This window comes from Lygodium microphyllum, chromosome 21 (assembly GCF_053477565.2).
Source record: "Lygodium microphyllum isolate KBCC chromosome 21, Lygodium_microphyllum_v1.1.10, whole genome shotgun sequence".
In the NCBI taxonomy this organism is placed as follows: domain Eukaryota; kingdom Viridiplantae; phylum Streptophyta; class Polypodiopsida; order Schizaeales; family Lygodiaceae; genus Lygodium; species Lygodium microphyllum.
The window spans coordinates 46412716-46429020 of record NC_141155.1 but is presented as its reverse complement, the minus strand read 5'-3'; the positions used below and the strand labels follow the sequence as shown (position 1 = coordinate 46429020).

The 16305-nt window shown below is 43.2% G+C and overlaps 1 protein-coding gene across 1 annotated transcript; it reads left to right on the top strand.

The window, feature by feature from the left end:
• The first annotated feature begins 11710 nt into the window (after positions 1 to 11710).
• LOC148017963 (receptor protein kinase-like protein ZAR1) lies at positions 11711 to 15335 on the top strand. Its single transcript, XM_087661825.1, has 2 exons — positions 11711 to 14040; positions 14140 to 15335. The coding sequence occupies exons 1-2, from the start codon at positions 12498 to 12500 to the stop codon at positions 14829 to 14831; spliced, it is 2235 nt and encodes a 744-aa protein (XP_087517951.1). The 5' UTR covers positions 11711 to 12497; the 3' UTR covers positions 14832 to 15335.
• Positions 15336 to 16305: the final 970 nt, after the last annotated feature.

Below are 16305 nucleotides of genomic sequence, written 5' to 3'. Positions count from 1 at the left end.
ATCATGTAAATCTCCCACGGTTTTTAATAGAATCAATCATATTCTTCAACATCTTCACAAAATCCATCAATATCACAAAGAAAACAAAGAAGTACACCATCTTTGAATGGAAATACATCACATAGTATTCATCTTCAATATCTTCATAGTCTTCTCTCTCAATCTCTCATATACAATCACTTTGTTTCAGTAGAATTGGCTATCTCTGACTCTCTCTCTCACTCCATCAATAATACATCATATCCTCACTACAATCTCTCAAAAATCACTCTCAATAATCACTCTTAGGTCGTGGATACCCCTCCCAAGAGGTATGTCTGATATGAAAGGTCACCAGAGCCACTACAGTGTCTCTTCACAGCTCACTACTGTCACTTCACTCTAGTCTTCTCTTGAGTCTTCAGCAGCTACTTCTTCCACTTCCTTCAGCTCTTTTACACTTGTATTCACCTCTTTCCAAGGCTAGAAAACTTTCCCAAAATCACACATACATTCCACAGAACACTTACAGAACAGTCTACAGAACAGTACCAGAACAGCTACAGTACAGAAACAGAACAGAGACAGAACAGAAGCAGAAGCTCTACAGAAGACCTACAGAAGGTTACAGAAGGTCATCAGAACTACATAACTCACTCTCAAATCATTCAAAACTCTCACAAACCATTCAATAAGCTTTCTCAATATCTCATTCTTCATCAATCAATACTCCATCCCTCCTTACAGAAGACAATCAGAACAAAAACAGACCAAAACAGAACAAAACAGAAGGTATACAGAACCATTCAGAACCTATCAAAACATCACAGAACCACCAACAAACATCATAATCTTCCAAAACACAATCAATATCATCAAAAACACTCTCAATCCACTTCCTAATCAATCAATCATCCCTTAAAATCAACCATTCAGCTCTCAAAAACAACAAAAATCAGCCAAAAAACAAGTCATTTCAACACTCAACATGCCCACACTTGGTGGAGGTATATCAAGAAAGAGAATGTACTTATTGAGAATTGGAAAGCTTTCAAGGCACTTATGGCTGAAGTCTTTGTTTCACCTCTTGAAAAAGAGAAGTTAGAACGAAGATGGTATGGTTTGGAACAAAGGGGCCTAAGTGTAAGAGAATATACAAACCAATTCCTCAACTTGACCATGTATGTGGAAAACATCAGTGACGAGGCCAAGTTACATAAGTTTATGTATGGTTTAGAACCATCCTTGTCAGCTGATGTTATGGCGCAGAATCCTACTTCACTTTTCAAGGCTATTGAGCTTGCAGAGCGCTATGGAAAAAAGTATAGGAAAGAGTCTTCATTTCAGCCAAGTTATGGACAGCCAAGGACTGTTTTAAAGCAAGGGCAAGTTGGTAACAATTATGGCAGCAATCATATGCCTAGTGGAAGCTTACGGATACCAACTTATCCTCCATTTAATGCTTCTAGGCTTCAAAGCAATTTCAGGACAGCAAACAGTCCAAAGGTTGAATTTAAGCAAGGTGACAATAAGCCTAAGTCCACTTCAGCCAATACAAATTCCAAAAATATTCCCATGGATCTTTACAAGGAAAGAAAGGACAAAGGCTTATGCTTGAAGTGTGGAGAAAAGTATACTCCTGACCATGCTTCAAAGTGTGTATACAAAAATGCCAAGCCAAAGTTTCAGAGTATGCTAGTTCTTGAGGACTTTGAAAATGACATAGATGAAGCTAATGCAGTCACAATCAATGCTAAAAATGAAGATTTCGAGGATGATGGTGGACAGGAGTACTTTTATGATCCATCTGACTCTTTTCCTTTTGATCCAGGCGATGATATTCCATTTGATCCTGGTGGATTTCGTAATGAGTTGCCTGCTGCCACTAATTGTTCTATCTCTATGGATGCTTGGGCGGGATCTAAGAGCCCTAATACACTTCGTATGAAGGGAAGCATATGTGGAAAGCCAGTGTTCATCTTGATAGATAGTGGCAGTACTCACAGTTTTGTCAATAAATCTATTATGTACAAGTTGAATTGTGTTCCCACCGACTTACAGCAGCCCATTCGAGTACAAGTGGCTAATGGTGAAGAGGAAACCAGCACACAGATTTGCCCACATGTCTCTTTGCAGATGGCTAAAATTTTTGAAGTCAAAGTAAACCTTATCACTTTGGAAATGGGGCCCATAGATATTGTACTTGGTTGTGATTGGTTGATGACCTTAGGCAAGATTACTATGGATTTCTCACAGTTATATATGGAGTTTTTCTCCAATGGACAGCTCATCCGTTTACAGGGAATCCCTAGTAGATCTAATTTTCAGCTTATCACCATTCAACAACTCAAGAAAGAGTACAAGAAGCGCTCACAGATATTTGTATTGCATTTGAACAAAGACACACAGGATCAGCCTAATAATTCCACAAACCATCCAGCCTTGACAGCTCTTCTTGAGGAGTATAGAGATTTATTTGAAGTACCTACTTCATTGCCTCCTAAGAGAGCGGTGGATCACCCCATTGATTTGGAACCCAACTCAAAGACAATCAATAAGCCACCTTACAGACTATCAAAATGTGAACGAGAGGAAGTAGCCAAGCAAATCAAAGAGCTTCTTGAAATGGGATTCATTGAACCAAGTCCTTCACCTTATGCATCCCCAGTCCTGTTAGTCAAAAAGAAAGATGGATCTTTCAGAATGTGCATTGACTACAGGGATCTCAATAAGATAACAGTGAAGAACAGGTATCCTATACCCAGGATAGATGATTTGCTTGATGAGCTTAAGGGGGCTCGATTCTTCACGAAGATTGATTTGAGATCAGGGTATCATCAGATTCGCATGAGAGAGGGTGATGAAGTCAAGACTGCTTTTAGGACTGATTGTGGGCTCTACCATTTCTTGGTGATGCCATTCGGCCTTACAAACGCTCCAGCTACCTTCCAAAGCCTGATGAATAAGATTCTGCAACCTTTCCTCTTTCAGTTTGTCTTGGTGTTCTTTGACGACATTTTGATCTATAGCAAGACTTTACAGGATCATTTGTCACATATGAGAAAGGTTTTTGATGTGTTGAGACATCATAGGATTTTTGCTAAGGAGAAGAAGTGTTCTTTCATGCAGACTGAAGTGGAATACTTGGGACATATAGTCAGTGAAAAAAGAATATAGGCTGATCCCAAGAAGGTGCAATGCATAAAAGATTGGCCAACGCCTACTACTACTACCTCTCTTAGAGGATTTCTTGGTCTATCTTCATTCTATCGCAGATTTATAAAGCATTATGCGGCAATTGCAGCCCCTTTAACTGACAGGTTGAATAAAGAGGCTTTCTTTTGGGATGCTCTTGCAGATAGCAGCTTCAACGAGTTAAAGGAATTACTTACCTCTGCTCCTATTCTTGTATGCCCGGATTTCTCTAAAGAGTTTACTATACAGTGTGATGCTAGTGTCCGTGGCATTGGGGCTGTTTTGCTTCAGTAGCATGGAGTAATTGCATTTGAAAGCCGTAAGCTTATAGATAAGGAGATGGCCATGAATGTTTATGAGCAGGAAATGTTGGCTATCCTGCATGCAATCAAGAAATGGCACCATTACTTATATGGCAGCCGATTCAGAGTACATAGTGATCATCGGGTACTCAAGTATTTTCTTACTCAGTGAAATCTCACTCCAAAGCAATGATGATGGGTAGAAACATTACAAAAGTATAACTTTGACATCACTCATACAAGGGGCAAAGATAACATAGTGGCTGATTCTCTTTCTCGTATGTGGGTCTGCAAAGTATCAGCCATGACAGAACTACATAGTGATTGGATTGAAGAGCTACAAGAGGCATATCTCTTAGATGAGGAATTCAGCCAAATCTTTCAAAAATTACAGCAAGTTCTTATGGAAGAAAACTCGCATTACCAGCTTAAAAATGGTCTTATTTGGTGGAAGGGCAAGATTGTTATTCCCTCTACTTCTTCTTTCAAGCGAAAAATTATGGAGGAGTTGCATTCTTCGCCTTTAGCTGGACATTTGGGAGTTTTCAAGACTTATGACAGGATCAGCAAGAGCTTTTATTGGAAAGGACTGTGGAAAGATGTCAAGGACTTCGTTATGAAGTGTATGCCTTGTCAGCAAAATAAGGATAGCACCCATAAGCTAGGAGGTTTGTTGCAGCCATTGCCTATTCCTACGGGTAAATGGACTCATATTACTATGGACTTTATCACTGGCTTACCTACTACCAAGAAGGGGTGGAATAGTATTTATGTGGTGGTTGACAGACTCACCAAAGCAGCTCATTTTATCCCAACAAAAATTCAATTTACTGCTTCTCAAGTGGCCAACCAGTTTATGGAGCATATTTTCAAATTACATGGATTACAGCAAGTGATTGTCCATGATAGGGACTCAAAGTTTATGAGTAACTTTTGGCAAGCGGTATTTACATCTATGGGTACTAAGTTGGCTCCATCTACGGCTTATCATCCCCAAACTGATGGACAGACAGAGAGAGTTAATAAATGGTTGGAGACTTATCTTCACCATTTTTGCTATGATGTCCAAACCTCATGGGATTCTTGGTTACACCTGGCTGAGTTTGCTTATAACAATTCCACTCATGCGAGCATAGGAGTTTCACCCTTTGAGGCTTTGTATGGTTACAAGGTGCCCTTACCCACAGTCATTTTTAATGAAAAGATCAACCCTCATGGGAAGGAAGAGTTGGAAAGAATGCAGACCCTTCTTCAGCAATGCAAGGTGAATCTAAGGAAGGCTCAAGATCAGATGAAGATGTATGCTGATGAGAAGAGGAGGCCTTTAGAGTTCCAGGAAGGAGAGCTGGTTTTGTTGAAGGTGCCCAAATCTAAGTACTCTATATTGAAAGATGGATCCAGTAATAAGCTTGCCCACAGATTTTATGGCCCTTACAGGATCCTTAAGAGGATTGGAGATTTGGCATACAGGCTAGAGCTTCCCTCTTCTACAAAGATTCATAACATCTTCCATGTTAGTCAGCTCAAGCCCTATTATGGTGATCCAGTGGATTTAGTTGATGAGCTGCCACCTATTGATGAAGATGGTCTTGTTCAGTACATCCCAGAGGCTGTTATAGGTCAGCGTGAAAAGAAGTTGCGATCACGTTCTATTGTGGAATATTTGATTAAATGGAGAGGTTTACCCTCTGAAGAGGCTTCTTGGAGACCTGATTCAATATAGGATGAGTATCCATACTTGAGGGATACATTGGTGGCTGAAGTCTATTGTTTATGGAGCTAGTATTGATGCAGACTGGTTTAGGACAATACGCTGTTTTAAAATAGTTTTTGTCGTACTTCATTTTCAGAATTGAGCTATCTACATGAGCTTAAAGTACTCTTCAAGAGCTTCGTTTTGATATGTGGTACATCTCATTTGGACACTTCTATCAAAAGTTATGGCAGATTTAGTCCAGCAGGGACTGTTTATTCAGCAAGCTGTCTACTTTCTTGTGGAACTATTTGTTGAAGATTCTATGCCTCCATTTGCTTCTGAAGTTCTTCAAATTATGTATATAGTTAGGTTCTCTTTCTGTTCTTCAAATTCAGCCCTTGTAATGATAATTCTTCATTCATTTCCCATTCGTAAAGCTGTAAAACAGAGTAGTACTCTGTTCTATCCATCTCTTCTTTAGTTCTTTCTAGGTTTGTTTTTTAGGACAAAAACTTTTGGGAAGGGATGGATTGTAAGAAGCTGGGAATAGTTAGAATGTTAATAATATGCCATGTCACATAGACATTGGTATATAAGGAGAGAAGTTGTAATTTTTCACATCTTTTGACAAATCAATACATTTTACAATCTTTCTCTCCCTTCTTGCTCTAAGCTTCCATGGCTTCTTCATCTTTCCTGTCTTTCTCTCTCTAAATCTAGTCTTTCTCTCTCCTCATCACTCTTATTCTCTCTCTTCCTGCAGTCTTTCTCTCTCTTCTGCAGTCTTTCTCTCTCCTCTTTCTCTCTCCCTGGTTCTCTCTCTGATAACACACACACACACACACACACACACACTCTCTCTCTCTCTCTCTCTCTCTCTCTCTCTCTCTCTCAAAACAATTATAGCAACTCTCTCCTATAATAATATAATATTAGCTTTGGGCTTCTCTTACATTAATAACTTTGGACCTTTATAAAAATATACATACACATTCTCTCTCTCTCTCTCTCTCTCTCTCTCTCTCTCTCTCTCTCTCTCTCTCTCTCTCTCTCTCTCTCTCTCTCTCTCCAACTTAGATCAAATTCCTCTGTTTAAAAGTTTTTAGCCTAAGTACAATTAGACTAAAAAATCACATTTTGAATACAATTTTAATAGTATAAAACTTTTTTAAATATTTGATAAGGTCTTTATTTTTCCAAATACACAATACAAAAGACAATAGCCATTGTAAGTTATGTTAACTATTAGTTTTCTATGTTAGGAGAAAAAAAATTCCAAAAGAGAGGACTATTTTTTGTTCATAAGGTCCAAACTTTTCAATGTAGTTCATTCAAAAAGTCTCAATTTACTATGTCTCACATTAAAACATATCATAAATATATACATAATTTGATATTCTTAGCTAGTAATTTTTTTAAATCTCTTCTCTCTAATCAAACATGATTTTAAAACTTTCTTCTCCTCCTCTCTCTCATAAATACACACACACACACACACTCTCTCTCTCTCTCTCTCTCTCTCTCTCTCTCTCTCTCTCTCTCTCTCTCTCTCTCTCTCTCTCTCTCTCTCTCGACTCTATTGAGTCCTAATGACTCTAGAGAGAGAGAGTTACAAGAGTTACACACAATGAGAAATGAAGATAAGGGCATACACAAACACATATACATACATACACATACACATAGAGACAGAGATGCGCATACACACATGCACTACTTAATTTATTGCTTAGTTAATAATTGAATTACTAATCATTTTTAGTTAATTACTAAATAGAAATATAAAGAGAGGGGAGAGAGAGACAAAGACGAATGAAGGAGAATGTGAGAGAGAGAGAGAGAGAGAGATTATGTGACTTGCTTTGACTTTTTTTTTTCTTTCGAGGAGGGGGTTGCTAGCAACTTGTCGAGAAGAGGATTGCTTGCAATCCCTTTTTAAGATGAATTTTTTTTCACAAGTCTTCTCCATTTCTTTGAGAGGACTTGTGATTTTTTTTTCCACCGAACAGGGGATTGCCGGCAACCCCTTCTTGGTAAATTTTTTCACTAAACATGGAGCTATCAACAACCTTTCTTGGAGTCCAAAAAAAATTCATAAGTCCTCTTAGAGAGATGGAGGTAACTTCCGAAATTTTTTCATCCAGAAGGGGTTGTCGACAACCCCTGTCTAGTGACAAAAATTTCATGTCCCCTTAGAGGATGATGTAGGGGAGTTGTGATTCAAAGCTCTCTCTTTCTCTCTCTCTCTCTCTGAGGAAGGGTTGCTATCAACCCCTATTCGACAAAAAAAATTCACATCCTCTTAGAGAGATTATGATAAAGTCACATAATCTCTCTCTCTCTTTGTCTCTCTCTCTCTTTCTCAATGAGGAAACTACTACAACATTCCAGTGGACAAAGATTTGTTCTTCTAGTTCACATAGGAAATAAAGAGAATTTCATACTAGATGATGATATTGAGTCTCAGAAGTTATGCAAGTTAGTAGTATGGAGACTTCTCTATAAGCATAACTTGGTATCCTTCTATAGAAGTATATTTACAATGGTAACTTGTCGATGTGTTCTCTATATGTAATACAACTATGAATGGTAGGTTCATGTATAGGCAATTGGAGAAGGGGATGTTGTAAACTTTGCTTAGGAAATACAAGGATTAGGTGTACTTGAAGGAGGAGTAGCTCATATATAAGGATCATCACATTGAGCAGCAGTGGAATAAGGAGGTATACCGGAGATGTCATATCTTTCTCGATTACATAAAGATGAATTTTCCTCCAATGAGAAGGAATTATACCAAGAATACTCGAAGAAAAAAAGGTGCAAGAGACATAAGGATCCAAATTCCTGGTAAGTAATTCCACATGTATTCTTTAGAATATGTCATACTTTTATGTCTTCTTCAAAAGAGAATATGGATGATCGTAGGAAAGTGATACCTGCGTGCATTTGTTCTCGTAACTCATTCTTTGATAAGGAGTCAGGGTGAAGCCACAATTTCTAAAATGTTTTGATGATATTAATTGGGCACACTTTAGTCCTACAATGATACTATTTGTGGATGATAGCATAAAGAAGATGCAATGTGACCCACCTAACTCCTTTACATATCCATTTACATTTCAAGAATTCCCATGGATACCATCCTTTTCAAATAGATGCTTCCATCTTTGACTGAGGAAAATCCCTTGGATACCATACTCTTGAAATGCATACCATGTTTGAGTGAGCTAGTAAATTTCACAGGGGAGTCTAGGGGTTTGTTAGAGAACACCCATTTAATCCTCCTGCAATGGAGCTAATTTGATATTTAATGTTTGCAATAAATATGTTCATTTGCTTTGCATATAGCAGTTCACTAACTTGCAAATGTATTTGTGGATTTAGATTTATTTTTTTGTTAGTTTTTGTAGTAAGTTCATGCAATATAATGCGAAATATATCAGTATATTAAAATATTTGATTGTTAAAGTTTGGAGTTTAAAATAAAAAAATCTTGAAAGAAATAATAGTTACAAGTAATGAAGTAATACAAGGCTATATTTTACGGAGATTGTGAAGTAATTGCTTGCAAGGGTCTATTGTAAACAAATGCATAACTTCAATCTATATGCAAGCCTAATCAAATGAGGATGAGAGAGAGAGCAATGTGCAAGTATAAGTGGATGTGTCTATAGTTTGCTCGTGTGTGCATAATTAAAGTACTAACACATCAAGATGTAATTATAAAATATGTGCAAAGAAGAGAGGGGAGATGTGAATGTATATGTAGTGTAATATCTCATATGTATGCGTAATTGAACTATTAACATTGTGATAATATTATCAAAGATAAGCACATAAGATTAATCTAGTGACGTAAATAAGTTGAGAGAGAACTACTAATTCATTGTTAGAGAGAGAGAGAGAAATGATAAATGACAGAGTTGGGGGTGAAAAAGACAAACAGAGAGAGTGAGAGAGATGTTTTTAAGGGGAGTGACATGTTGAGGGTTAGTCTCTAACATATGAGAGAGAGAGAGAGAGAGAGAGAGAGAGGAATGTGTAAGTGTATCTCGTTTTGCTTATGTGTGCACAATAGAAGTACTAACACATCATGATGTAATTATAACATATATATAAGTAATTGAGAGATGGAAGATGTGAATGTATACGGAGTGTGATATCGCTTGTGTATGTGTAATTCAACCACTAACATTGTGATAATATTATAAAAAATAATCACATAAGCTTAATGTAGTTATGTAAAGAAATTAAGGAAAGAGAGATAATGTGTTGTTAGAGAGAGAGAGAGGGTGTTGTTGAGGGGGAGGAGGAGAGGGAGATGCATGTTGTGGGTCTCTAAGATATGAGAGAGAGAGAGAGAGAGAGAGAGAGAGAGAGAGAGAGAGAGGAGAATCAATTGTGATTCTGATGAGGAGAAGGAGAGTAAGATGTGGTGGTGTAATGGCAGTGCTAGTGGTGGTAATGTTATTGAAAGGGAGTGAGATGTTGGTGGTTGGTCCCTAACATATGAGGAGAGAGAGAGAGGAGAATTGGTTATGACTCTAATGAGGAGGGGGACATTAAGATGTGGTGGTGGTGCCAATGGTGGCAATGGAGGAGCAACATTGGTGCTTGATATATGCCTAAGAGAAAAAGAGGACCAAGTGGGCTATGTGGTACCTACCACGACATAGAGGTTTTCCATTGGGTGGATGATAGAGTGTGCGTGCATACATGTCAGATAGACGATCGACACACGCAAGGCACTCAAGAGTGGTACCTCAAAGCCTGAGTGACTAGACTTAGATGATTGGTGGAGACTCAAGGAGGAGGCTACAGATTCTCCAAGACGATGGCGACAGTAGCGGGAGGCAGCAAGGGCATGATTGAAGGCAAGGGTCGTACATCATCTAGGGAGTAACAGCCACAAGACTTATCTGGAGGACTTTGTAAGTTTTTTTTTAATTTTTCTCACTTTCTTATTTGCAATATTACTTGTACTAACAATTGTGTTTCTAATAATTGTATTCTATTTTCTTTGTAACACTCCATTACAAACCATGATTCCATAGGTTTGGAGACTTGATATGCAGAGAGACACGGTCTCACTACACTCATCGATAGATTGCATGTGTGCATCAAGGTAGTAAGACAATCATCTTTCTTATCCGTAGTCACTATTTTTTTAAATGCATTATGTATATAGAGCCCGTTCGATGCTCCATTGTATTGGGACAAGCTTTCTGATAGTGAGGATCTGTAGCATGTGCTTGGATTCGTGGAGCGCACATCCTTTTTTTTTTGTCCTGTGATTTGTGTAAGCATCTTCCATGTACTATTCCTTAGATGTAATTATCATCCTTTGTATAAAAGCGTATCTTGCGATAATTACAGATAGAATTTCATGTTTGTTTTGTCTCTCCTCTCTTTCCGTGGTTCCATGCAATGTCATGAGTTGTCATCACTTGTCGTATACTTATTCTACAAATTATCAGTCTTGTGGGTTTAAGTAGTTTTTGCACTCGTCTTGACAACCATCCCATACCCAATATGTAATTGGTTTGTAGAATATTATACAACACGTGGTGCTATATGTGGCCTGCCACGAAATTTTTTTCCCTTTGTAATCGTCACTATTAGCATCGCTGATTTCTCTACACGTGTCGCTATTGCCGTCTTGCTATGTACGTCGCAAAATGTCACTATCTGCGATGCATATAGAGATGAAGATATAGCGATGCAGATAGTGACAGTTTCTGCATCGATTTTGTAGAGATGTTTTATCACATTGCAAGAGATTTGGAGATGTAGAGACATTGTGGTTTTAGAGGTAAGTTGGCCTAAAGTTAAGAATATAATATCGTGGATTTGGCATACTGCTAAAGTTTTGGGTTGCATCAATCCAATGGATCTAGCCAGAACAAGCGCACTGCTTAGCTAAGTGACTCTCTCTTGTAAATTTGAAAAGTTCTTTTGATTTAAATATTTCTATCTGTTCGTGTCTCGAAAGAGAGGTTATTATCATAACTTTGGACTCATCTTGAAAGATTCTTGAAAGATGGCAGGTGATGCTGAGACCGAGCCAGTAAGCGAAAAAATTCATTACATGAAAAAAACTTTGGAATCACTAATTGAAGATATCTATGAGTTGCGAATGATGGTAAGGGCTAGACACATGAACTATGTAAATATCTCCATTTCTCTTTGATAAATTAAAGCCTTTTCCCGAAAAACAAATGTGCATTAAATTTGCCGGATCTTTTACGGGTATTTAGCGGTCTTTGGCCTTGGCATAGAAAAGGGGTGGAGACTGGAGTTCCACAAGTATGAGTACGACAGAGATGCTGGAATGTAATCATTAAAAGGTTCGTGGCTGGAGTTTTACCAAAGTGTAAAACAAAGGCTAGCCTTTTTGACTCAAGGACGGGAGGAAAAGGAAGCTGGGTGCACGCCTTATCGCAATCAATCCGGCAGAGGCGTGGGCCCGGACTCAACACTCTCCTAGTAGCGATGATGATAGGCAGGCAGGGAGCTGAGAGATCTTCGGGGCATGTGAGAGACAGAGAGAGAAAGGGCCCCGGTGGGAGAGAGAGAGAGAGAGAGAGAGAGCGCCCCCACTGCCCAGTGACACACATCAATAACGGGGATTTTAGTAATGTAGAAGAAGAACGAGAGCAGATGCGTAACGCTTGCTAAGGCTTCGCTTCGAAGGAAGGTTTACTGGCACTACTGGCCTCATCAGTGGACTTAGCTGGGTGGCCAGACACAGAAGCAGAAAGTGGGGTTTGGTGAATATGAAGTCGCAAGCTTCTTCTAATCAGTAAACACGATGCGTATGAGCTCGATAAGCGTCCATCATCAACGATTGGCTTATCAAGAAATGGCGACAGCTTTTGCCACAGGACCGCCTAGGGGGGGAGCAGCTTTCTCTTCTTTTCTTAAGGATGCACACAGACAGAGTCTTACTTTTCTTCAGGAGACTGAGTTTTTTTAAAGGACGTGTGCTGGGTGGCATTTTGTGGTTTCTCGTCGCCTCTCAGGAAAAGACGTTTGGGGTGAGGAGGGGGGACGAGCACATGATTCCCGTTGGGAGTCCGGGGGTATATCTTTTTCTTTTTTGGCGCTGTTGGGATTGATGTATGGTTGTCCGTCGCTCGCAGGCGGGGGGGCGACAATGCGGGAGGCAGCTTTTGAGACGGTCCGCCAGGCGACTAGGCTGTCTGATTGATGATGAACCCAGCATTGCCTGATTGATGGTGGTGATGATGGCGAAGGCGGTGAGTTGCTGTTGTTGTAGTGCGAGCTGGTGGCAGTGAATCGAGCCGGGGCAGGAAGAGAGGAAGATGCGTCACATTGATCTGCTGGTGTGGGCGCTGGCGAGCTGGTGCGCGGCGGCGGCGGCGGCGAGGCTGAGCAGCGACGGGATTGCGCTCCTGGAACTGAAGAAGGCTCTGGAAGAGGAAGGCCCGGGCGGGGCCCTGGGCAACTGGAACGCCAGCGACCCCACCCCCTGCCACTGGCACGGCGTGGCCTGCAGCCATCTGCCGGGCTCCCCCACCCCCCGTGTCGTCAGCATTACCCTCCCCTCCAAGAATCTCTCCGGCTCCCTCCCCCCCTCCGCTCTCTCCGCCCTCTCCGCCCTTCGCCGCCTCAGCCTCCACCACAACCGCCTCTCCGGCCCCCTCCCCCCTTCCCTCTCCCCCTCCCTCCGCAGCCTATTCCTGCAGAACAACCTCCTCTCCGGACAGATCCCCCCCTCCCTCGCTTCCCTCCCCTTCCTCCAGAATCTCGACCTCTCCTCCAACCAGCTCTTCGGCGCCATCCCGCCCGCCCTCGCCGACTGCCGCCAGCTGCAGCGCCTCAACCTCGCGCACAACTTCCTGTCCGGCTTCATCCCGGACGGCTTCGGCGCCAATCTGACGGAGCTGGAGGAGCTTGACCTGTCGGCGAATGCTCTGTCGGGGCCGATACCGAGGGACTTAGGCAACCTGACGGCGCTCCAGAGCACGCTGAATCTGTCGTACAATACGCTATCGGGGTCGGTGCCGGCGAGCTTGGGGAACCTGCCGTATACGGTGAGCCTGGACCTGAGCCACAACAATCTGAGCGGGGAGATTCCGCAGGCGGGATCGCTGGCGGACCAGGGGCCGGGGCCTTTCATCGGCAACCCGGCCCTGTGCGGCTTCCCACTGAGCCGCCCCTGCCCCGAGGCCCCTCTCGTGCCGCCGCTTCCCAGCATCCCGCGCGACGACAGCCCCCCCGCCATCGGCCCATTCGGCGCCCAGATGCCCCCGGCCTCGGCCAGCGTGTCCCGCCGCCCCAGCCTCAGCGCCGGCGCCATCGTCGCCATCGCCGTCGGCGACGCCCTCGGCATCTCCCTCGTGGGCGCCATCCTCGTCTACTTTTACTGGAAGACCTCGATCTGCGAGGACAAATGTTGCGCCTACAACAAGAACCACACCTCCCCCTCTGATAGCCACCATCGCCGCCGCCGCGGCCACCACCCTTGCTTCGCCGGCGCCGGCGAGGACTCCGAAGGGAGCTCAGAGTCGAAGGCTGCGCAGGAGCAGGGGGAGCTCGTGGCGCTCGACAAGGGCTTCTCCTACGAGCTGGACGAGCTGCTGCGGGCGTCGGCGTACGTTCTCGGCAAGGGCGGCCTCGGCATTGTGTACAAGGTGGTGCTGGGGAGCGGGCTGCCAGTGGCGGTGCGCCGCCTCGGGGAGGGCGGCGCGCAGCGCTTCAAGGAGTTCGAGGCGGAGGTGCAGGCCATCGCGCGCGTGCGCCACCCCAACGTCGTCAGGCTGCGGGCCTACTACTGGGCGGAGGACGAGAAGCTGCTCATCTACGACTACATCCCGAACGGCAGCTTGGCGGCGGCTTTGCACGGTAAGAAGGTCCCGGCAAGAAAAGAGAACGAAGGGTCCGTCCAGGCCACCGTCTGTGCTCGATTGATCTCTAAGCATGATTATTGATGATGTTGTACAGGGCTCTCGCAGTCGCCGTCGCGCGCGCTTACGTGGGGGGACCGGCTGAGGATCGCGAAGGGGACGGCGGCGGGGCTGGCGTACGTGCACGAGTGCAGTCCGCGGAAGTACGTCCACGGCGACATGAAGGCGTCGAAGGTGCTGCTGGACGCGCAGATGGAGGCGCGCGTGGCTGACTTCGGGCTGGCGCGCCTGGCCAGCATAGCCGGAGGAGGAAGCGTAGCCGGGGCGCGGCCGGCGTCATCGTCATCGTCATCGGCGGCGGTGACGGCGGGGCCACCCGTCGGGAAGACCTCAATCGGCGCCGCCGCCACGTCAACGAGTGGGTGGGCCGCGCGAGCGGCGTCGATCGCCACGTACCGGGCGCCGGAGGCTGTGGCGGAGGCGAAGCCCACTCAAAAGTGGGACGTTTACGCGTTCGGTGTCATACTGCTGGAGCTGATGACGGGCCGGTCGGCGGGCGCCCAGGATTTGGTGGGCTTTGTGGGCCGCGTCCTGGAAGAAGAGAAGCCACTGTCCCAAATATTGGACCCGTCCTTGGGTCTTGAAGCGGCGCAAGCTGAGAAGGACATTGTCGCGGCGTTTCACATCGCGGTGGCGTGCACCTCCGCGTCCCCCGACCAACGCCCCAAAATGAAGGCCGTCGTGGAGGCGCTCCACAAAATCAGCGCCCCTGCCTCCTTCCCCTCCTAAACGCCCTTCCCATCCATTGATCGATGATCGTGCCTCCTTCCTTGCCTTGTCAACCAACCATCCCCATCCTCAATTAACCTTCTAACACCATTTCATTTCTCCGCTGATTTTTTCTTTCCCCCTCTCACACACCCCCCCCCCCCCCCCGCACCCTTTCGCCACCCCAAATACCAGTTACCAGTTTGTTTGAATCCTCCCGGTATTTGCTCCCCAACCTTGTATTTTTCTTCTTTCTTCTTGACACGTTGATCACTTTCACAAAGACGCATACCCAAGGTCGGAACTCACCCACCCATGTATACGCCCACATGCCCAAACCACTCGAGTTACACAACCCCATAGACCATCTTGTAGATTTAGCTAGAACGGATGTTTATTTTGAAGTGTTGAGAAACTAATAAATATGAGCATCAAGCGCCATAAATGTTGAAGTGTGAGATATGTTAGGAGGATAAACATCTCATAATTTATTCTAGCTAAAGGCTGAGGTTAGCTCAATATCTAGCATCAATTATCAATTATTATATTAATCGCCTAAAAATGGATTTCATCATATCTAACCTACTTAAAATTTCCACATTGTGCCATCTTAAGGCAAAAGTTTGCTTACATATTATTATAGATGAGAATTTTGTTAACGGAAGTGCATTGATGCCTTTACGTAGTTTTTGCAAGAACTTTACAATGGTAAGTTTCATACTTGGGTGGAAAAACTCCATCTCTCTTATTTGTGTTAGCATTGGCTTGTATATATCAAGTTGCCTTAATGGCCAAGTTCATATGAAGATGTCTAGTTTGCACATCAAGCTCATTTATCATCATTATTTTAAAGTAGGCATTGGGTCAGCCTCACACCCACAAGATTTTCATGGAGTAATTCCAAAAGGTTATATTGGGATGTGCACAAACAACTAGTCTTAAACAATGTGCATGTAGACTCAATATCAGGAAAACGCTAAGGTGAAGATATTGTGGGGTGAGAGGGACACATCGGGTGAGAGAGAGAGAGAGAGAGAGAGAGAGAGAGAGAGAGAGAGAGAGTGTGTGTGTGTGTGTGTGTGTGGTTTTTTTTTTTTTGGCATGTAGGTAAGGCCTACTAGTCAAACTCTCCAAGTAGCCTTGTTGCTAATTAAGTGATTTCACACAAAGCATGTATGAATAATTCTTTACATGGAGAGGAAAGCTATAGACAATGTAGATAAAAAAAATAAAGAAAGCATTTGAAAAGAGAAGGTGTACAATAGGTGTGGTTTATAATACGATGAACACTAATGATGCGTCTATGCATGTCATACATGATTACATAGTGGTAGGCAAGCTAACCTATCAAAGTGACTTATGTAAAGCATTTAGTTAATGGATATATATTGGATGAGTAGTCTAAGGCATGCATGGGCTACGTATGAGGAATAATTCATTACATGGAGAGGAAAGCTATAGACAATGTAGATGAAAAAATAAAGAAAGCATTTGA